The 22,787-nt window shown below is 53.0% G+C and overlaps 1 protein-coding gene across 2 annotated transcripts in view; it reads right to left on the bottom strand.

Annotated features, from left to right (window-relative positions):
- Positions 1–18,452, bottom strand: part of NCAN (neurocan) — a 27,128-nt gene extending 8,676 nt beyond the window's left edge. The window contains exons 1-10 of one of the 2 annotated variants that reach the window (XM_029918366.1): positions 18,336–18,452; positions 13,813–13,889; positions 12,515–12,928; positions 10,138–10,312; positions 9,901–10,028; positions 9,054–9,347; positions 7,538–8,116; positions 5,877–7,349; positions 2,158–2,274; positions 760–873 (exon numbers count right to left, since the gene is read on the bottom strand). In XM_029918366.1, the coding sequence (XP_029774226.1) occupies positions 760–873; positions 2,158–2,274; positions 5,877–7,349; positions 7,538–8,116; positions 9,054–9,347; positions 9,901–10,028; positions 10,138–10,312; positions 12,515–12,928; positions 13,813–13,882 (3,364 nt within the window). In that variant the 5' untranslated portion in view covers positions 13,883–13,889; positions 18,336–18,452. The remainder of the gene's footprint in view (positions 1–759; positions 874–2,157; positions 2,275–5,876; positions 7,350–7,537; positions 8,117–9,053; positions 9,348–9,900; positions 10,029–10,137; positions 10,313–12,514; positions 12,929–13,812; positions 13,890–18,335) is intronic. The other variant, XM_029918365.1, reaches the window with a different exon arrangement.
- Between the last annotated feature and the right edge of the window lie 4,335 nt (positions 18,453–22,787).

Genomic DNA, 22,787 nt, shown 5'->3' with positions numbered 1-22,787 from the left:
TTGATTTTTTACTTTGCTTTTCTGTTTTGAGTGTCATTGCAACTACTGTATTGTAAATGATGGAAAATAATTGCATATGTTAAAAAAATATGAAACTTTATAAAGTAAAAAAAATAAAAATAAATAAAATTTTTAAATTAAAAAAATGTATACAGGAATGTTCATGGGGGCACTATTCATATTAACCACAAGGGGGAGACAACGCAAATATCCACCAAGTGATGAATGGATAAAGAAAATGTGGTCTATTCCTACAATGGAATATTATTCAGCCATAAAAATGAAGGAAGCAATGCTACACACTATAATGTAGATGGATCTGGAAAACATCATGCGAGTGAAAGAAGGGAGACACAAAATGACTCCTAGTGCATGATTTCATTGATAGGACATATCCAGAACAAGCAAATCCACAGAGACAGAAAGTAGATTAGTAGTTACCAGGCTCTGAGGGAGGAGGAATGGCAAGTGACTGCTAATGGACACAGGATTCCTTTTTGGGGTGATGAAAATGTCTTGGAAATAGCTAGAGGTGGTGGTTGCACAATCTTGTGACTGCACTGAATGCCACTGAGTTGTACACCCTAAAAGGGTTAATTCTGTTATGTGAATTTTATCCCCAAACAACAATGTGTCATCTGTTCAGCTCATGGCCACAGAAACAGAGACGGAGACCTGAAGAAGCATGTGTGACGAACATGTAGCCCAGCGACCAGCCCCACTGTTAGTATTGCTCCTGGGGTCTCGGTAGAGGCTCACCTTTCTCGCAGAAGCTGCCACCGTAGCTGGGGAGGCAAAGGCAGACGAACGTGTTGACCTCGTCAATGCAGGTGCCTCCATTCTCACAGGGGCTGGAGACACAGTCATCGATATCTGGGGGGGGGGGTGGGACTGAGTTAGAGGTCAGCCTCCCCTTGGCCCCTAGTCCCCACAAGGAGCCAGGCAGAAGGGGAGGTCACGCTCCTACCATCCTTCCTGGACCTGAGTGAAGCAATGGTGGTCTGCCCAGAGGGCCCAATGACTCTGGAGGTCAAGGGGGTGGAGCCTCAAACAATTAACATGAATTAGCATTAATGAGAGCAGATGTCACTGGGTCAGCTGAGAGCCACACTGTGTGGAATGTTCCACTGGCCTTTGGAACCGTGAAGATCATACTCTGGCAAATAGACTCATAGAACGTCCAAGATGGAAGTTCCTCCCGGAATGTAGAATTTAGGGAAACCGAGCTCCAGAGCATTTTCAAGGACTTGCACAGAGGCACAGTGCTGTTTGTAGGTAGAGCTAGAAATCAGTTGACCTATGGGGCACCTGGGTGGCTCAGTCAGTTAAGCGTCTGACTTTGGCTCAGGTCATGATCTCACGGTTTGTGAGTTTGAGCCCTGTGTTGGGTTCTGTGCTGACAGCTCTGAGCCTGGAGCCTGCTTCAGATTCTGTGTTTCTCTCTCTCTGCTCCACCCCTGTTCACACTCCATCTCTGTCTTTCTCAAAAGTAAATAAACCTTAAAAAAAAATTGAAATCAGTTGACCTAGATATCAGTTGAGCTCTCCTTTGACCAATTCCTATGTAGATTGTGCCCAAGTGACTTGGGCAAATCACTTCCCATCTCCGGGACTCATTTTCAGTTTTGCAAAGTGGTGATAACAATAGCATCTTCTCAAGAGTGGTTGTCAGTGGAGGGTCAATGGAAGAGCTCAAGAAATTACATTGCCTATATTTATTGTTATAATTCTATACTAGTGTAGTTGAGAAATCAATGAAAATAATGTGCAGAGCTCAAGATTTATATCATTTACATTTATTGTTAACTTTTCATAATTTGTCATATTCCCTGTGTTGGACTTTGGAGCTAGGAAGAGCCCTCTTGGACCTGGGAGGAGTCTGAGCCTTATCATTTATCTTTCCCTCTCATCTCTGCCTGGTAGTCCTTGGTGGCAGGACACCTGAGTCATAGTCCCCAGGACAAGAGCTCAGCTGTTCGGTGCTGGTTCAGCTAATTGGGACCGAGTTTCTGGATCCAAAGAAAGGCAGAGGCGAAGGGAGCATCTTCTGAAGCCAGCATTTTATCCCTGAGTCCTCATGGGGATGGCTACTGAGGTAGACCCCAGGGTTGTGACTCAAACAAGTCTAGGTTCAGATCCTGAGTCTGGGACACTCACCAATCTCACAGTTCTCCCCGGCGAAGCCCTGGTCACAGCTGCAGCCATACATGGTGCCGTTGGCTTTACAGGTGCCCCCATGCAGGCAAGGGTTGTTCTCACAGGGATCCAAAGGGGCTGCAGGATGGACAGGCAGTGTGGAGAGGACACAGGCCACCATGTTGTCTGCCTTCCCAGAACCCAGACCTAAGACTCCCCAAAACTCCCCTCTATAACTTCCAATAGGTGGTTGCAGTTGTCAGTTTCCTCTTGCATGCTCCTGTGATGAGGAGCTTATTCCTTTCAGGAACTGCCCCAGAGCATCTGTGAGCCACTCTGCTTATGCAAACTGACTGTAGTGGAATGGGCTTCCTAAAGCTTCTTTCGGGAAGTCTCCCAGACCATGGGTTTAAGTGCTTCCCTGACTTGTCCCGCTCTTCTGGACATGGCCTGATGGTCATTGCACTTCTCACAATTTGGAGCACAGAGGTGGATGTAAGGTCCCAAGCAGGGTATGAGCTGCACTAGCAAGAGTGAGAACCATCACCTCCTTCATTCTGGTGGCTCAATCTTTTTTGATGCAACCTCAGTGGTTATAGGGTGGAGAGGTGCTGGATTATTTTTACTTCTAACCACGGGCTCTGGAATCAGAGAGGTTAGTTCAATCCCTGGCTCTGCCACTCATTAAGGACCCTGGACAAATTTACTTCTCTGAATCTTAGTTGCCTCATCTACAAAATAGAAATCAAAACAGCTCATCCCTCTCCCAGGCCTGACCATAATGCCATGTCCAGCTCTGTCCATATCAACTTGAGGCATCTTCAGGGGTCTCAGCATTGCTTGGTATGGACTTGGCACTCAGAAAGCATTGAGGAGTAAGTGTCCTTGTCCCCCTCCCCCACCATTTCCCCCATCAGTTGGATTTCCCTGGAAGCAGTTGAGTCTCCCCTTCCCATCTCAGAGACCTGGACGCCTTGGTGGGGTCTCCACTCGGAAGCCTGGGAGGGGCAGAGTGAGAATTCTCATCCTACCCAGCTGGTCCCCATCCCTTATCTGGGCAGCGTCCTCCACTCCTCCACTTTACAGACACTAGAACCAAGGCCCAGAGAAGAGCAGCACCTGGCTCCAAGCCACACAGCAGAACAGTCCAAGAACCAAGACTGGCCTCCAAGGCTCTGCTCTGGAAGCCCAGTTTAAGGCCCCCTTCTCCAACCCCTGTCACCTAGAATTTGTTTCTGGTTTTGCTTGGTCCAGGGCCTCACTGCGTATTGAGATGATAATAAGTAGTCGCCTCCTCCCTGATCTGAGCTCTACTGTCTGATCTCTAATCTCCCTGTAGTCGCCAGAGGTAGCCTATGGAAACCCAAGTTAGGTCATGTCCTTCCTCTGCCTAGGTCCCTCCATGGCTCCCCAGTACCCTCAGAGGAAAAGCCAAATTCCTCACTGCAGACCATAAGACCCTGTGTGATTTTTCCCAACATCTCCCTGCCCTACCTCCTCCTCTCTTCCTCTGGCTCATTCCGCTCCAGCCATACTGACCTTGCTGTTCCTACTACATGCCAGGCAGGGGTCCGCCTCAGGACCTTTGTACAGGCTCTTCCCTCTGCCTGGAATGCGATGCCTTCCCCCAGAGCAGTGACGTTCCCCATGGCAGCCACATATAGTTACTCAAGTTTAAATTCAAATGGAATAAAAGTAAAAGTGCAGTTTCTCAGTCACACTCACCACATTTCAAGGGCTCAGCAACCACACGTGGCTGGTTGCTACCATATTAGACAGCATAGCTCCCGAACATTTCCATCATTGGGAAAGTTCTAGAATGTTGCCCTAGATTGTCAGCTTGCAGAGGCCAAGGGACTTGGTCTCAAAATGGGGCCTGAAACACAGCAGGCACTCAATAAACTGCTTGTTAACTGAGTCAAATGAAGGTAGCTGCCGGCCCTTCTGTAGCGGCTGAAGCCTGTCCAGGGGGTGGTGGGCCCAGAGGGGCCTGTGGCTGGTGTATCTGTCCCTGGTGTCACCCCAGCACGTGCGTGCACACGCCTGGGGCTGCCGGGTGCTGGGACGCGTGAGCCCCGCCAGGTGCCCTGAGCTGCCGACACCTACCCACAGGCTGGCGGTGACTCAGTCGCTCACTGGTGCTGCGTTTATTTTTGGCTTCATTAGCATTTGTGCTACAAGCAGGCGGGTGGGTAGGCGCCTGGGTCTCCCCCAGCGCTGGCTGCCTCCCTCCGCCCAGGCTGCCGCTGCCTTCCATCTAGAGCCAAGGAAGCAGCAAAGTCCAAGACAGATCCAGCTGCCGTCTTAGGGGCTCCACCCAAAGCACTTTCCTTGGCACCCCTATACATGGTTTCCCTCCCACCTCTCTGCCCACTCCTCTCCAGCTCCTCTGGCTTTGAGCTGCCTTCCCTCTGCCCATCCCCACCTCCAGTCTCTTCTCTGCTCCTTCCCTGAGTGAGCTCATCCCCTCCTCAAGACCTCAGGAGTTTGTTTTTTATACCAGTGAAATATGCATTGAGTGACCTCGTGTTTGAGACAGACTGTGGTCGGATGGCCTGGACTCAAATCTTATCATTTACACTCCTCAGCTGCATGAATCTGCACAAGTCATCTGACTTCCCTGTGCCTCAGTCTCTCCACCTGTAAAGTGTGGATCTTAAGAGAACTTGTTTCACAAGGACAATATGAGGATTAACCAAGTTGACGGCAGTGGAGTGCTCAGAACAAGCCAAGCTGCAGTCTTGCCGGCTGCTTGCACCCCCCACCCCCACCCCAGGGTCGGCTTGCCTCCTGGGCATCTAAGAAAAGAGGACGCAGTCCCGGAGACAGCCCAGAGGTGACAGGGTGGGCGATGACACCCTGCATCTGCTCTTCGAATTGCCGCTACACCTTGCCTTCAAAAAAAGGAGCAAGTGTAAAACCGGTTGTGTTAATAAGAGTGTTTGGCAACTCAGAAAAAGTGTCTTTTAATTAGCTGTTGTGTTTTTTTTAAAGCCCAATTGGCCAAAAAAAAAAAAAAGCCAAAATTTGCAGCTGAGCTAGTGGGCAGACCTGGCCCCAGGGAAACAGGGCATTGGCTTTCTCTGAACTCCACTGGGTGTAGGACAGTTATGGCTTCCACAGACTTGGGCTCTGATTGAAGTCTGGCCACTGACTAGGAGGTAGTCATACCTCCCTAAGCCTTATTTTGCTTTCTATCAAATGGGGGTGATGCCCATTCCCAGCACTCACTTTCCCTGTGGCTCAGGGCCCCCACAATCCACCATCACTGAATCCCTCCCAGGTGCGATTCCCACTTGAACAAAAGCCCTCTTTGTCACCCTCCTCCCTCCAGCCCCACGCAGGGTGCCTGCATCCAGCTCTGACTTCCCAGACTGAGGTGTCACTGAAGGCCAGACCCCGGTTTCGCACAGCACTGTCTGGCTCAGAGAGAACACAAACATGATTTATCCCCCAAATCAAATCCACCCAATGCCTCATTATTCCCCCCTCGCTGGGCATCGAAACAAGGGTGTAACTTCGCCTCCTGGCCTTTGCCCAGGCTGGTGCGTCTCTTCAGGAACACCCTTTCCACAATTCAACTCTGCCTAATGAGCTCCCATCTCCAACATCAGCCCCTGGTAGAAACCGTCCCAGGCCCTCAAGAACCACCCTCTCTCCCAGCTCTGGGCCGCCCCCCAGCCCCTGTCCCCAAGCCCCGACAACAGGGGACTCGATGAGGTCACAAGCTTTGAACTCACCCTCCTCTGTACTTCCATTTGCTGGGGTCCCTGGCAGGGTTGGCTCTTCTCCACTCGCTGCCTCCTCCCAGAAGCCCTCCACACCTGGGCTCCCTGACAGGACCTCCAGCTCAAACTCCTCTGGGCCCAGGGAGGCCAGCAGTGGGGTGCTGGGGGAGGCCCCCAGCACTGTAGGCTCTCCTGAGAAAACTGAGACGGGCTTGTCCATGCTGGCTGCTGTCGGTGTCCAAGGAGGAAAACCAGGCTCCCCCAGGGGACGGCCGTCATGTGAGGTGGCCAGGGCTCCCAGTATTCCCTGGGTCACCATATGGCCCTCTGGCTCTGGATGGGGTTGGGAGCTTGGGGAGGCCACTGAGGACATGGCCAGGACTCCGATCTTGTCCCTCAGGTCCAAGGACATGGGGGACGTCACCATGCTTGAATCCATGGCCACTTGAGGGCTCAAGGTGGGGCTTTCAGCTCCCTCAACCACATAGGATCCAGGTTCCCAAATCCCACCAGCATCGCTGGGGGCTGGGGTGGCTGTGGAATCTGTGGGCCCCACCATGGCTTCTCCATTTAGAGTGGCCCAAGGCTCCAAACTTGGGGTGGCCCCAGGAATCAAGAAGACTCTAGGAACACCCGAGGGTGCAGATGGGGGGCGGGAGTCCAGCTCTTCGCTGTGCAGTGAGGGCCACGTGCCCTGTGCCTTGTCTGTGGTGGCCTGAGAGCCCAAAGTGGGGCTTTCTGCTGTGGTGAAGACCCGGAACTCAGAACCTGAGATGTCTCTCACGTCTGTGGGCTCAGTGGCAGTCTCAGTGGGGGTGAAATCTTCTGCCACATTCCTGTCCACAGATGCTTGTGGACTGGGTCTGGGACGCTCAGCTTTGCTGGGCCCTGTAGGGCTGGTCCCCCCAAGATCTCCAAAGTCTGCCCTGGGAGAGCTAGGACTGGCTTGCGTGGCTGTGGCTGTCTGCAGCGGAGCTATTGCGCTTTCTGCTCTGTGGCCGCTGACTGTTGGGGCTGTGGCCTCTCTACCCTGTCCTGCTGGGCCTGAGGAGAGGGGCAAGGAATGCATTTCTGGATGGATGGGGTCCTGGAGGTCAGCCTCAGTCTCTGAGGCAGGGGAGGGTGGGACAGAAGCCACGGCCTCACTATGCCCCTTGACCCTGTTGGCCTCCGTAGGGAGGGGCGTCGGGTGTGGATGAAGCCACAGTTTGGGGGCACGAAGCATGGCCATGACAGGGAAGTCTGGGGAAGTGACCATGGGGGACACCTCCCAGGGGACAGTGCTGGGGCCCTCCGAGGGGTTGGGGTCGAAGGCAGAGACCCCTGAGGGAGACCAGGACAGGTCAGGAATGGCAGGCCTCACACTGGGACCCTTGGCTTCCTCTAGTTCCAGGCCAGTGACGCTGCTGGGACCCGGGATGCTGGGTGGGGCCATGGTTGGGGGCCACAGCCAGGGTTCTGGGGGGCTCCTGCCACCAGGGGAACCTGCAACAATATCAATAAGAGTAATTCTAATTATCTCCCAGAATTTCCTTCTGTTGAGTCTCCTTGGCCCCAGGCCCAAAGAAGAGGGGGTTTCTGAGGCCTGCGGACCCAGCTGGGATTTGGAACCTCTTCCCCTGTCCTCCTCAGACCCCCAGGCAGGTCCCACCTCTCCCTTGGACCCCACTCACCAGCTCCAGGCACATCCACTTCATTGGTCAATACGGCCCAAGGGCTTTGGCTGCGACTGTCCCCCGAAGCATCTGTGGCTCCTGTGGCCAGCAGAGGCTCCACGTGATTCCCAGCAGCCTCTGGGGGTGGGGGCTGGGGGCTGGCCTCAAGCCCCACCTGCTGGGGCTCCTGCTGCTGGAAGTGGCGCCCATTCAACCCTTTAAAGCGTCCTCTCCTCCTGGGCACAGGGCCAGTTGGAGTCGCCTCCGTGTGAGTACCCGCTGCAGTACTAGGGCTGCTAGGGCTGGGGGCCACCTTGCTTGGCCACACCTCTTCGGCCTCCAGGGGGGGCCTGGAGGCTAGCGTGAAGCCTCCAGGGGCAGGGCTGCGGGTCTCCTGAGACTCCTGCTTCTCTGCCAAGATCAGAGACTCTTCTTCCCCACTGGATACCAGAGGCTCCTGGAAGTCAGGAGTGACCCTCTCCTCCCTAATGCCGGGCTCCAGTTCGTGGGCTGGGGGCCCTTCTGCTGACAACATCTCCCCCTCATCCCCAGATGAGGGGGTCTCTGGGTCTCCATGTTGGGGTGTGGGATGATGAGCTGTGGGAGAAAGCAGGGTTGTGTTAGGAAGGTTGGCTGGGAAGTTCTGCCTGAAGTCTTCCCTCACTCTAGCATGCGGCAGCACGAACCTTCTGTCTGTCTCTCTGTGCCCACCTTCTGTCTGTCTCTCTGTGCCCCTCTGTCTCTAAAATCTCTGTGTGGTTTCCGGGATCCCCCAGACTGAGAGAGGGAGGTGTGAAGTTAACACTCCGACTGTTCAAGCTGGGGCCCAGGGTCAAGGTCAGTCAACTGGTCATAGTAAGGGGTGACCTTACCTAGCTGTCCTACACAAGGTTTCTGGGTAAAGCTCAGGCAGTAGGCAATTCTCATGGGGGCAGGGCAGGCCTGGACCATAGCTCCTCCCTCAGGGAGAGGAAGCTCCTAAATGAGCGTGGCCTTCCTACAAAGGGATTCCCACCCACCCCCTTGTAAGTTAGACTTAGGTCCTTGGAGTCAGGTTCGAAGCTTCTGAAACTTTGGTCCCACTCCAAGGATTAGGGTCATCCCTAGTCCCTGGAGGTGTGACCTTGCCTAGGGGCTGTAGCTAACGGAGGAAGCACTTCCTCCCCAGGGGATGCTTATTAACAAGCTTCCCGCTAAAATATGCTCCACTCAGGAGCGTGTCTTTCAGGAACCTTAAGAGATATAGCCCACTCTCAACAGAACTTCCCCGCCAGAGTTTGGCATTTTGGGGGACCCAGTCCTACCCCCAGGGCGGGGCTCCTAAGGAAAGGCCAGTATCAGGGGCGTGGGCTTCACGAGGGCACGGAGGGCATGGCTTATCTCAGAGCAAATTTCCAAAGATCTCTCTCCTCGGTCCGGACTCCGCCTCCACTAGAGAGCAAAATTCCCAGGGGCGTGGCCTTGACCAGGCTGTATAGCCTTGGGGCGTGGCCGCCAGGGGACGCACCCTCCAGGGGCGTGGCCTTCCACTCACCTCGGAAGCAGTAGGCATCGAAGCGCGCTCCGGGCGCTGGGAAGCCTGTGCGATTGGCGAAACGGTAGACTGTGCGCACCCCGGGGGTTGGACCGCCGCAGCGCCGGCGCGGCGTCTGGATCGGGTAGCGTACGCTGCCGTCGGCTAGCCAGCCCGGGTCGCACTGATCCAGGCCCTCGTGCCAGGCCAAGTGCAGCTGTCCCACCGAGGCTAGGGCGGCGCCCTGGCGGCGGCACTGGGCACGCGCGCCGGCCAGGGTCAGGCGGCGGGCCGGGCCCACATAGAAGACCTCGCCTGCGGGAAGGCGCGAGCGAAGGTCAAGCGGGCCTGGGGAATTCTCCCTGGAGCCCGGGAAGGGGGTCCCACTCTAAACCCCAGGCTGGCCGGGTTTGGGTGGTGGCTAAAAAAGGCGGCCGCCGCTGCTGTGCGCACCCCCGCCGAATCGTTTTCTTTACCTCTCCGGCGATGCTAAGAAGAGGAGGGCCTTAGGTTCTTTTTTACAAATGAGGTAACTCAGACCTTTGAGTGTGTTGGGCTTCAGAGAAAGGGAGGATCTTGGCGCGGGGAGGGGGCTCAGAACGTAAGAGAAGGGTAGGAAGGGTGAGAGGGGCCAGGGATGGGGAGAGTGTCAGAGAGGGCCTCAGAGAGAGGGAAGGGGCACAGAGAAGGAGAGGGATCAGGGAGGGAAGGAAAGCTCAGAGAAGGGTGAGCCCAGATACTGGGTGCAGGTTTAGAGAGAGATGAGTCTTAGGAGAGCTAGACAAGGACTTAGGGATGGGGGTTGGGGATGGTAATAGGGACTCAGGGAATTGAGGGTTTGGGGGGGTCCTGCCAGCCCCAGACTTACCCCCTAGCTCACGGGCAAAGCAATACACATCGTAGAGTTCCCGTGGGTCGCGCCTCCCATAGCTCCTCACCCCTGGAAGGCTGCTACGGTCGCCATAGCAACCAGGACGGGACTGGGTGATAGGATACCTGACAAGACAAGGAGGGGGTCCCTCTCAAATATGTGCGCCTGGGGCCCCCAACGACCATTTTCCCCAGGGGCTAGGTCTCCATGTCTCAACGCTGTGTACCCCCTCACCGAACAGTGCGGTCAGAGAGCCACCCGGCATCGCAGTTGTCAAAGCCATCTTCAAAGGCAGCCTGCAGGTGCCGTGGGGCTGCAATGGTGGCTGAGCTGAGTCGGCAGGCCTCCTGGGCCTCTGCAAACGTCAGTGCATAGCGATCCTGGGCTGCCCGGTAGTGGAACACAACACCTGTGGGGGAACATCCAGGATAGGGGGCTGACTTATTGGAAGTTTCAAGAACAGAACCCCCTCTTGCAGAATGCCCCTTCTACCAGTTAAATAATAATATCCTCCCCTATGTCTGCCTGTACCATGCCAGACTGATATGACCCGATTTTTAAATAAGGAAATTGATAACAATGACCATAAAGGGCTAGAATCTGTCTAATGTCTACAATGTAAAAAGCATTTATAAGCAAGATCTCATTGAAATCTTACAACAGTTTTCTCCAGAGGAGAAAACTAAGGCTCAGGGAGGCTGAGGGACACGTCCAGTTCCACGCAGCCAGTATGAAGCACAGCTAAAATCCATAACCAAGATTATCTGACTCCAAAGATAGCACTCTCCATGCCTAGGGTTAGACCTTGGAAGTGACGGGAGGCATGGAGAAGTGGGAGATTTTGCCTTTCCAGAGTTAAATACACGCCGGGGTGCCTGGCTGGCTCAGTGGGGGTAAGCACAGGACTCTTGATTGTGAGTTCAAACCCCACATTGGGTGTGGAGAGTACTTAAAAATAAAATCTTAAAAATACAAAGGGATTAAGTACACGTATTGATAGGGGAAGCACAGGTGGCAATGGGAGATCAAGTGGTTTTTGCCCAGCCTGGGAATGGAGTCACAGAAGACTTCCTAGAGGAGGTGACATGTAAGCTAGGATGGGAAACATCAATAATGGGCTCACTGTGACTCAAATTCTGATTTAGGGATGAAAGAAATGTTTGAGCAAGACAAAGGAATGAAACATTCTACTCCATTTTATCAAACTTAGAGCTTCTGGAAGACAGTGGCTACATCTCAATTATGATCAGGTTCCCAGCAGCAGACTAGCATGTGGTAGGTACGTACTCAATACATGTTCAGTTGAATCAATGAACTGAACAAGCCCAGAGGTGGAATTTACTTCCTTCATCACTTATCCGTCTTCAAGGTTTCTGAGTTTTGAGCAGCGAGGCTCTGGAAAAGGGACAGTTGACTGACCCCATAAAATATGCAGGGAGACACTGTTGGGTGGGAGAACACTGTGCTCAGGACAGGCGGTTCAGGGGTTTGCCCACGGCCAGCAGAGGTTAAGGGAAATCGACTTCCTGGCAAGAACCCACGGGCTGTTTGACACACAACAATCCATTCATTTGTCAGTTGAGTCCTTTGCCAGTTACCAACTGGGCATCTATAGTGCCATCCCCATGCGAGTAGAACTTTGCTTTAATAATTAAAAAACTTCTTTTTTTGTTTTGTTCACCTTGATCCGTTAGGAAAAAAGGAACACTGGCTATTTCAGCCGAAAGAATTTAATACAGGAGTTGGTTAAACAGGTAGTTGAGGACTGTTATTTACGTAATATATATTTTCAATTGGCTATGAAAAGAAAACCTCATTCTTCAAAAACAAATTTATTTTATTTTATTCAAAAAACATAAATTTATTGTAAAAGGAAATTGGTATCCCTATTTTTTTAAGTTTATTAATTTATTTTGAAAAAGAGAGCATGAGTAGGGAAGAGGCAGAGAGGGAGGAGGACAGAAGATCTGAAGTGTGCTCCACGTGGACAGCAGAGACCTATGTGGGGCTTGAACTCATGAATTATGAGATCATGACCTGAGCCAAAGTCAGATACATAACTGACTAAGCCACCCAGGTGCCCTTGTAAATAGATTTATTTTAAAAAGAAAATCAATATCCTTTGTCCTATGTGAAGACAAAGACTTAGAATAAGGTTATGAGGGGTGCCTGTGGGGCTCAGTAGATTAGGCTTCTAATTCTTGATTTTGGCTCAGGTCATAGTCTCAAAGTTTACAGGTTTGAGCCCCACGTTGGGCTCTATGCTGTCAGTGCAGAGCCTGCTTGGGATTCTCTCTCTTTCCCTCTTTCTGTCCCTCCCTCACTTGCATGATCTCTCTCTCTCTCTCTCTTTCTCAAAATAAATAAACCTTTAAAAAAAGGTTATGAAATCCTCAAGAGATGGAGCCAGAAGCTGCTTTGTCTTAGCTAAAAGAGAGAGAAGTATTAAAGAAAGGGTAGTACTGGAGGAGACTTTCTTTGGGACTTTTTCAGAAGAAAAGAAAGGGAATCATTGTTCAGGGAGTGATTTCTAAGGTGACATTTTGTGAGTGGGCTTCAGGATCAGCACCTCCCCCTCCCAGCCTTGTCCTCTTCCCTGTCCTCAACTGACCTGTCACCTCCAGGGGCACCAGATCCTGCTCATCCTCTATGCCCCTCACCACCTGGCAGCGGTAGAGCCCAGAGTCACTGGCTCTCAGTGGTCCCAGTAGCAGCGTCGCATTGGCCCGGTGCCGGGGATAGGCAGGCAGTGACACACGTCCCTGCCAGCCCTTGGCCACTCGAACCACATTGTCCTTGGCCACCAGAATAGGCAAGTCCTGCCGTTGGCCTGATGCAGTCCGCACTTTGGTCCACTTGATCCGAGGGGCTTCTCGGCCTGCACCTGGCCATGGCCGCAGGGTGAAGAGACAGGGCAGGGCCACGAGCTCTGCCAGCGCAGCCCGAACCAACCCTGACCCCACCTTCTGCATGTGGAGCCCCTTGCTGGCAGTAGCGGAGGCGGCAGCAGTGGCATCCTGTGTGCCTGGGGTAGAGAAGGTGGAAAGAGGACCTGATTCAAGGACAAAGACCAACAGAGATGGCTGTTTCTCTCACTTTACAGATAAGGAGACTGAAGCCAGAAAGGTTAGGTTGCCTACAATATCATGATGCAGGGAACGGATCTGTGATGTATACCCCAATCTGTGAGCAAAAGAGGGTTAAGGGTCACAATCCTTCATAGTTCTGCATCTGCTCAAAATCCAGACTCTGGCTGCCAGGAATCTGACTCTCTGTCACTGACTCACTGTGCGGTGATGGGAAAGTCACTTAACCCCAAAGTCCAGTAAGAAGCGGCCATTAGAAGGCAAATATTTTGTGTTTGAGGGGTACCTTCTTTGTAACAGGGGCACTTTATACATAGCGATCAGCTCATTTGATTTTCATAACCATAGGCAGTGGTAGCCATGTCTCATTGTCTTTTTGGAAGGTTGAGGAAACTGAGTCTCAGAGACATCACTGTACTTGCCTAACCACAGAGCCAATCAGGAGGCATTTGCAGTGCCTGGGCTTTTAACCATCACTGGGGAGATGCCAGGGAGAGTTATACATACCTTATTTCTATTGCCCCGCCCATGACAGGCATCACTAATCAATCTTTGCACTGTTTTCCTTTTTTCTCTCTCTCTTCAGCTCATCTCAGCAAAACAGTGAGAGGCAGGAACCTCCAGCCTCTGCTGGCAATGACTAAAAATAATCTCTCAGGTGTCTTGTTCACTTTTGACTATTCAAAGACCTTTTTCATCTATTCTCATTTTATTCTCCAGACCAAGCCAGGGAACCAGCAGGAGAAAGCTCTAGAGTTAAAAAGCTGCCCCATCTTGTCCGTCCCCCAGAACCCAACCTCTCCCACCCCACAAGCTAACTCACTCTGTTCCCCAGCCACAAACAGCATCTGGAGCAGCAGGAGGCCCAAGGCCCAGACAGACGTGGCCCCCATCCTGGACCTGGAACAAGATGGAGACAGAGGGAGAATGGGAGTGAGTACAAACCACCCAGTTAGTTTGGAACAACCAAGTCTCTCCTACAGACCTGGAAACAGACTCAGAGAGGCTAATGTGTCATTCAAGGTCAGACAGTCAACAAGCAAGGGTTAATCCAGGATCTAAACCCAGGACCAACTGACTTCAGGATCCCAGCGGTGAAGTTTCATAGTCAGAAGCATGGGTGCTAAAGTGAATCAGATCTGGGATTGTCTATCTGCCTGTTCCTTGCTGTATGACCTTGAGCAAGTAGATTGGCTTCTCTGTGCCTCAGTTTCTTTGTAGGTTAGATAGGGATAACATCAGGTAGTTGGAAGGAATAGATGAGTAAATACAGTCAATACGTATAAAATGCCTAGAACTGCCTGGCATGAAGGAGTACATTTGAGCTGTTTTTTAAAAGTATATTTATTTAATCTCCACATTCAACGTGGGTCTCAAACTCACGACCCTGAGATCAAGAGCCACATGCTCTTCTGATTGAGCCAGTCAGGTGTCCCTGAGCTGTTGTTATTAGTATCATTGACCTTAACACAGCAAAGATCAAAATCCCATCTTTCAGTTTGGCCTCACCCATACAACTAGGGTTCCAGAAGGGCAGTAGCCAGCCCCAGTCAGCCTGGGGTCCCCAGTCCTTGCAGTAGGCTGGCCTCCAAGCTAGCCTTTAATCTGGGTTTGCTGACTGACACGATTCTCAGCTTCAATTCCAGGATTTGGTTGTCGCCAAGATTCTATTTTTGGTTTCTGGGATTTTTGAGAAGCTGCCAAGTCCCAGCTGGAGGAAGGGGCCTCACCCCTGCCCACCCCACCCTCTTCCTGACTTCATACCACCTGGCAAAGATGCCTCCTAGGTCCACAGAGAAACTCCAGTTGTGGGTCCAGCCTTCTATAGGGGTTGTGGCCCTCAGGCATAAAATGGACAATTATTGAGTGCCAACTGTAAGTAAGGCCAAATCTAGGCACTGGGACACAGAAGTTCCTTCCTGGGACTCATATTGTTCCAGAGACCAAAGACCAGAAACTCTGGGGAGATAGTCCCTCCCCAAAGCCTCACAGCTTCTCTGTACCATTCCCCTCACTAGGGCTTAGGAGGTGGAGACAGATGGCAAGTTAGAGCATCCTCTAAAAATCTAGCTCTTGCAACCTCCCCCCCAATAAAAGAATAGCCCTGAGGAAGGGAGTGTAGATAGCATCCAGAATGGGGGGTGTGGAGGATGGCTGGTCCCATCCCTAGTGCCCTTTCCCAGCTCCCAGAGGCCCTACTGGGAGTCCAGCCCGGGACCTATCCTTGGTGCTGAACTCTAGGGAGGCAAAGCAGCGCCAATGCCCACTTGGTCTCCTGGTCTTCCTCTGGCTTCCGCACCACAGCCCCACCCTGGGCCAGCGAGGGCTAGCAGTTTGCCTAGGGCTGCACAGCATGTAAGAGGCTAGACTTTGGGATGGTGCCCTCAACTACCAACCTGTAAACCTTAGCGACTTCTGCCTCCATTTCAGGCTGTCCTCATTTCTCCCCCCTTGGAATCCTGAAAAAGTGTAGGATCCCCTGATGGGTGTACAAGGCCTAACAAGGTATTAGAGGGTGGCGGAGGACTCCGGGCTGCACCTGCCCCAGAAGAACCTTATGATGGGGCGATTTCAGAGAATTCATACACACACACACACACACACACACACACACACACACACACACACACTTTGCATGGTTAAAAGCAGACTACATCCAGAGGCACCTGGCTGGCTCAGTCGGAGGAGCATGTGACTCTTGATCTTGGAGTCATGAGTTTGAGCCCCACATTGGGTGTAGAGATCATGTAAAAGAAAAAAAAAGAAAAGAAAGCTTTGCCTCTTTCTATACATTGAATGATCCTAGACAGGTTGCTTCATTCTCTACGCCTCATTTTCCCCATCTGTAAAATGGGGATCATCCAACATGTACCTCATAGTGTTATGGTGAGGATAGAATGAGCAAAGACTCGTGGAATGTTAAATTAAAAATCAGCTTTTTGTATACAAAGCCTCACATATACACGCAAATGTACAGAGGTGATCTAACGCAGTGAGAGTTTCAGGTGCACCCTCCTACACACACACGTACCCTCCCAGAGGCACTCTGTTCCTTCCAGTTGCACCCTCACACACCCACATCCCTTCTCTTAAAATACCTCCTCCCAGGAGCAGCCAGAGGTGAGCATTTACACAGCTGTCTGGGGCTTGTCCCCTCATGAATAATGCATAAGGCTCATGCATATGCAACAGGGGCCCGTGAGGCATTGGAGGAGGGGCGGTGCTGAAGGAGGCTCTGTGTGTGTGTGTGTGTGTGTGTGTGTGTGTGTGTGTGTCCCTTCCCCCCACCTCCTGCCTCAGTGGGCACCGAATGTGGGTGTGTTTGCCAGCAGGCATTTTTGTGTGCCTGGGTGTGTGTCAGGGTGCTGTGTCCAGGCAAGGATGTGAAGTTGTGCCCTGTTATGTGTGGATGTGTGCATCGGTGTGCAGCAGCTCTGTGTACTGTGTGGAGCATAGGGGACCCACTGTTGTCTCTGGATGTGTGAGTCCAAGTGTCCCTCCGCGGGGGCTGTGAGCACATGTGTGTGTTTCTGGCCTCAGAGTCAGGGCATATTTGTGTGTATGGGCATGATCGCGGAACTCAGAGGAGAGCTGAAGCCGGGCTCAGTAAACCATCTCAGGCTGCCCCTTAGGGACCAGAACCCCAACGTTTCCCCTATTAGTGCCCCAACTCTGCACAAAGACCGTATCTCACACCCCCATGCTCAGGGTCAACACTGCCTATCTCATGGAAAGGAGCCCCTTGCTGTACATGCAGCCACACCACCCCAGACTCAGAGCCTGGGTGACACGCGCGCACACAGATTCACAGTGACATTAACAAAGAGAGACAATATGGGCACTTACAAGGCAGGCAGCATGTCTTCTGCACAAAGACACACACCCACAGTCTCAGGCTCCCCATATAAACCCCTCGATGAGGCCATGCCGTCAGACACAGTTCCTCACAGACACTCACACATGGTGATGCCAGCCCCTGGCACAGACCAGGTGGATAAATGTGGCCTTGGTGACTGGTGGGCACACATCATTTTGCCACCTGGTGATGTGGCCCCTGGCACAAGTTTCCTGACAAAGACACAGCCTCAGTCACATTAGACTTACAGAGGACCCCAGACTCCCCATGGGCACACCACCTCTCTCACCATGGGGTACACACACACACACAGCCCCCATCTCCTGGAGGGGGCACCTTCCATTTGGGAATGCCCACAAGCCAGCAAGGCTGCTGGGTTCTGAGGTCCCACGATCTGCTCACCCCTCCCTCCTTGCCCTTCCCCCACATCCCCCACTGGGGCTCAGCGCCAACCCTCTCCTTGTCCTGGCTGTCTCCCATTAATGCTGCTGAGAGGAACAAAGCCCCATGCACAGAAATGGGGGTCGTTCCTGCCTAGGCTGGGCCTGGGATCCCAGCCCCCTACTTCCCAGTGCCTGTGCCCCCAAACCAAGCCAGGACTTTCACAAGGATCCATATGGGCAGATGGAACTGAAGGGGTGAGGCAAGAGTCTGTGTCCCTCTGTGAGGACACAGTCAGATGTGGAGGTGCTGGGAGCAGCCCTCCTCTTGGGACTGGACGCCCCTCCTGGGTCCTACAGAACCTAACTGGGGGCTTTTCGGGACTCACACCAAGCATTCACCTGGGAGACCCAGTGTGCTCCCTGGGAAAAGAGACACCACCCCAACTCCAAGTCCAAGGGAACAACAAGGACCACCTTGGGATGGAGCCCCCCAGAGCCTCCTCCCTGAATCAGGATGTGGTGACAGGACCTGGGCCAAAAGAAGAGGGAGACTGGAGGGCGCCCCTTCCCCACGGCTGTTCACACTCGGGAAAGACCCCCTTTCATCGGATTCAGGCTAATCTGGAGGGCCCCCTCCCCGCTGCAGTCCAGCCTGGATTCCTCCATTCATCTGCAAATTGGGAATCCCCACTTAAAATCCTGGGGTGTCTCAGCTCAGACATCGGGATGCCCAGTTATGGAGCCCCTCCATATAGCGTCTGAATGTCCCCTTCTTCTCTCTAAACTCGGGGTGCCCTCCCTTAGCCTTGGTTCCGTGCCCCCTCCCCAATTCTGAGACCCAACCCCAGCCCGGCCCTTTCCCCGCCTTGGGATCATCTCCGCAATTCCCCGGACAATCCAAGGATTGACCCCCAAACCCGAGTCCCCCTGACATTCCCAAGCGCCCTCCAGTTTGCGTTCTCTTCCCAACCTGGGTCTCCCCTCCCCCTCTCAGTCCCCCTCCCTGTTCTGGGGGCTTCTCACTGATCCCAGCCCCCTCCCCAATCTTGTGCTCGTCTCTAATTCCGCGGATCTCTCCCCCATCGCGGCCCCCTCCCCACGACGGACCTCTCACCTGACTCCTAGCTGGGACGCATCCCGGGGCGGTCGCCCGGCACAAAGGACGCTCCGGCTTGGCTTGCTCTCGCCGGGTCCAGCCCCTGCGCCCTGCGCTCCGCTCGCCCCAGAGCCGCCTCAGCGCTTATAAAGGGGCCGCGGGGCTGCTCTGCGCATGCGCCCCTGCCTGCTGGAGGCATCCGGCTGCGTGAGGGAGGGGGCTCCCTCTAACTACCCCCCCCACTTCTTCCAGCTCTCACCCCACCCAGGGGTAGACTACGTCTGATTTCCCGCGCATTCTCCCATTTGCCCCAAGAGTCACAGTAAATGTTCCCAGACGCCCCACGGGGTGCCTGTCCCATCTTACAGATGTGGAAACTGAACCTCAGGGAGTGGAAATAGCCCCCAGGGTCAGGCACAGGGGAAAGGCAGAGCTGGGCTTCCAACCCAGGCCTGTCTGATTTTCCAGGGCTCACCCGTGAAGCAGTTTTAGCTACAGTTGCTGTTTTATCCCATGAATAGAGAGGAGGCTGAGGCTCAGAGAGGATATGACGATGGCGGGGTCACACAGCTGGTAAGAGATTCCCAGCGTTGGAGCCCAGGTGTGTCACACCCTGGAGCTGTTTCCACCAGCTGCCGCCTGCAGCCAGAATACATCATTCTTGTCGTTTGTTCCTTTATCCACTCAGCATTTGTAGGGCACTGGCTGCGAGCAGGTACTGGTGTCACAGGAATAGTTGCGCTTTGGGCAGGGGGGTACGTGTGTGTCTTCGCAGGGAGACCGCAACGTTAAAAAGTCTAGGGGCGCCTGGGGGGCTCAGTCGGTTAAGCGTCCGGCTTCGGCTCAGGTCATGATCTCACGGTTTGTGGGTTTGAGCCTCGCGTCGGGCTCTGTGCTGACAGCTGGGAGCCTGAAGCCTGTTTGGGATTCTGTATCTCCCTCTCTCTCAACCCTCCCCTGCTGGCGCTGTCTCTCTCTGTCTCTCAAAAATAAATAAAAAGCAAAAAAAAAAAATATTAAAAAAAGTCTAGATCAACACAATGGAATATTATTCAGCCATAAAAAGGAATGGGGGTGAACCTCAAAAACATTATGCTGAGCGAAAAAAGCCAGACACAAAAACCTCAGTACAGTTCAATTTATGCGGCATGTTTCGAATAGAAAATCCAGAGGCAGAAAGTGGATGAGTGGTTACCAGGGACTGCAAGAAAGGGAATAGAGAGTGACAGCAAGTGGGTACCGGCTTTCCTTTTGGGATGATGAAAATGTTCTAGAACTAGATAGTGGTGAGGGTTGCACGATGATGTTAGTAGAACTAATGCCCCTGAATTGTACACTTTAAAATGGTAAATTTTGTGTTTTGTGTACTTTACCGCAATGAAAAATGGAAATGAGTGGGTACAGAAGCTTAAAGCCCTTCCCCCACCTTCCTTCCCACAGTCTTTGTCTCTCAGCTTAGGATGGAATGCACTGGGAAGAGCCTACACACTTCACACGTCCTGCGTGTGTGAGTGTGTGTGTGTGTGTGTGTGTGTGTGTGTGTGTGTGTGCATGTGTGTCTCAGTCTGACAGGGGGACAGACAAATGGGACAGTTTGGTTTTTGCAAGATTAACCCAAGAGGGGTTGGAAATGAATGAAGGTTGAGGAAAGACCACAGGGGAGCAATGTCGCCCCAAGTCATCTGTATGGGTCAGTGTCTCATGCATGTGGACCCAGTCTGCTGCTCCAGGAATGGGCAGTGATGACTCTAGGGGCCAAAGTGACATGCTAGGTACCTGGGTGGTTCAGTCAGTTAAACATCTGACTCTTGATTTCAGCTCAGGTCATCATCTCATGGTTTGTGGGATCCAGCCCTGCATTGGGCTATGCACTGACAGCTCAGAGCCTGCTTGGGATTCTCTGTCCTCTCTCTGCCCTATTCTTACAGGCACACATGCGTGGCCCCCCATTAATAAATAAACTTAAAAATAAAAAGAACAAGTGATACACGGGGACTATGTTACTGTTTAGTCCTCATCACAGAGGGGAGACAGAGAACAGGGATCACACTGATATGAGCGTCCGCAGTTGACAGGCTGTGTGAGGGGGTGTTTATGGCAGCATTGGTTGGGGTGGGGGAGCCCTGGATCTGGGGTCACATTGTGTGACATGTAAGGGATGCAGGCAGCTTTGCTTCCACAAGTTTAGGGCTCAAACTTTCCACTCCTAATACAGTGACACTGGGCCAGCCATTTTGTCTTTCTGTGCCTCAGTTTCCCTGTCTATAAGGGAGGATAATTAAGACTCCTCATGTTACACGGTTGCTGGGAGAATGAAACACATAAGATGGGGGCTGCTATCATGCTGCTGCCCATTTTCCAGCTGGAGAAACTGAGGCTCAGAGGCACAGGATCACCTGCCTGAGGTTGTACAGTATGGGTACTAGCCAGGTGGGAGTTTTGGTTCATGGCCTCAGAACCAAGCTGACCCCCACCCCTGACTGTCCCCACCTCTTTATACCCCTTCCTCTACACCCCTAGGTCCCCCTGGCCAGCGCTAAGGCTGAGCTTAGAGGGGCTGGCCTGGGGCCCAGGGTGGGGGCGGGGCAGGCTGTTGCTGGGGGCTTGAATGAGGCAACCTTGCCTGGGAATCTGCTGGGCTCAAAGAGCTATTTATAGGCCTGCACTGGGATTGGGTGAGCCCCCCCCCCCCCCGCCAGTCCTGAGTGCCTTCTCTGTGCCCCCCACACTGGGGCCCCGGCCAGGGGCTGAGAAGCAAGTTGGGGGATGGGGCGGGGGGGGGTGCTAGTGGGCAGAAGCAGGGAGGCTGGACCTACCAGGAGAGCTGGATCTCAAGGGTGGACTGTGTCCCTCTGAAGTGCCTCTTAACATACCCAAGGTGACAAACAGATATGACACATGCAACCGCATTCATATGCGTCACACAATGACACCAACAAACCACTAACTCGCAGTCACATCGCACACACAGTGACAGCACAGATATACACAACCACATGAGACAAGGCCACAGGCCACATGTAAGTCACATAGACCACATACAGCCTCACTCGACTGCATACAAGTCATGCCTGTCGCACAACCAAACTCACAGCTGTGATCCCAGCCGCACCTATGGTCCCTTCATGGTCAGATACATGCACTGCAGTACCTTAGCCTTCCTGGCAGCCACAAACAAGCCCACATTTGCCCCACATGGTTCACACTCAACCATGTTTACAGCTGCGGACACACCTACAGCCAGCCAGCACCCAATTATGATGGGCACCAACCAGCCAGCACCCAACTAGGCACATGGGCACCAACACGGAGACATATAGCCCTCCTAGGACCAACCTCACAACACAGCCACTCATATTCACCATTCATCACTCCCCTTGTTGTGGCCCTGGGGGTCCCCTGGTGAGATCACCTCCAGGATGCCTGGCCACCACCACCATCCCTACTTCTACTCTCACCTCCACTTACCCAGGCTCCCAGGCTCCCAGGTTTGCACCCTCCCAGGACTGACAAGTCCAGCTGGCATCCATCTACTCTGAGGTGGGACCTGTTGAACCTAGGCAGGCCCTGGCAGATAAATCAGACCTGGACCTGCCCCACTGGGGGCTGCGGGTCATGGAACTGTCACATCCACCCTCACATACTCTCCAGGCTGGAGCCTCGAGGCAGTCATGACACTGATCCCCCAGCGGGAACCAAGGCTCGAAGCTACCTGAAGGCCTTTCCCTGCCCTGCTCCAGCATAACAAACACATGAGAGGTGGGACCTGTTTTTCACCACGGGGGCTGCATCCCCAGAGAGAGTCCCTGCTGACTCAGATCCCTGCTGTGTGACTTCAGCAAATACCTGACTCTCTCTGAGCCTCTCTTTCTCTTTTGACAAATGCAAAACTCTGCTCATGGAGAGAACACCAGAGTCAGATTGGGATTTGAATCCTTCTCCCCCTGGATGACCTTAGCCAAATGACTTTGCTTTCTGTGCCTCAGTTTCCCTCGGTGAACCAGAGTTGCAGCTCCTGGCCTCTTCCAGAGCTTCCTCTGCTCCATCCCCTGGGTGAGGGGGAGAGGGAGTGCCTCGCCTCTCCTTACTCAGGCAAATGAATGGACCACTTTTGGCTGCCCTGCTGGGAGCTTAGAGCTGCTAATTCCCTGGAGAAACAGGAGGCTCTTTCATGCCCAGGCGCCAGTGGGGTGAGGAGGCGGGAAGAGGGTATTGAGCTGGCCTCTTACCAGTGGGCAACGCGGCTCTATGCCAAGACCAGGAGTGGGGCTGGCAGGGTGGGGGGTTGGGGGATGGCTAGGGCCATGGGTATCCTCCCTGGGGAACATTGGGTATATCCTCAGCTGTGAAATGGAGATGACATGGACCAGCACAGCAGGTTTAATGAACCAGTGGATGGAGCAAAATGTGGTTTGGAGTCAAACACAAGGTGGGCTCTCAACAAAGGTCAGCCACTGTTGTTA

This window comes from Suricata suricatta, chromosome 12, assembly GCF_006229205.1.
Source record: "Suricata suricatta isolate VVHF042 chromosome 12, meerkat_22Aug2017_6uvM2_HiC, whole genome shotgun sequence".
In the NCBI taxonomy this organism is placed as follows: Eukaryota; Metazoa; Chordata; class Mammalia; order Carnivora; family Herpestidae; genus Suricata; species Suricata suricatta.
This window is presented reverse-complemented; position numbering and strand designations above follow the sequence as displayed.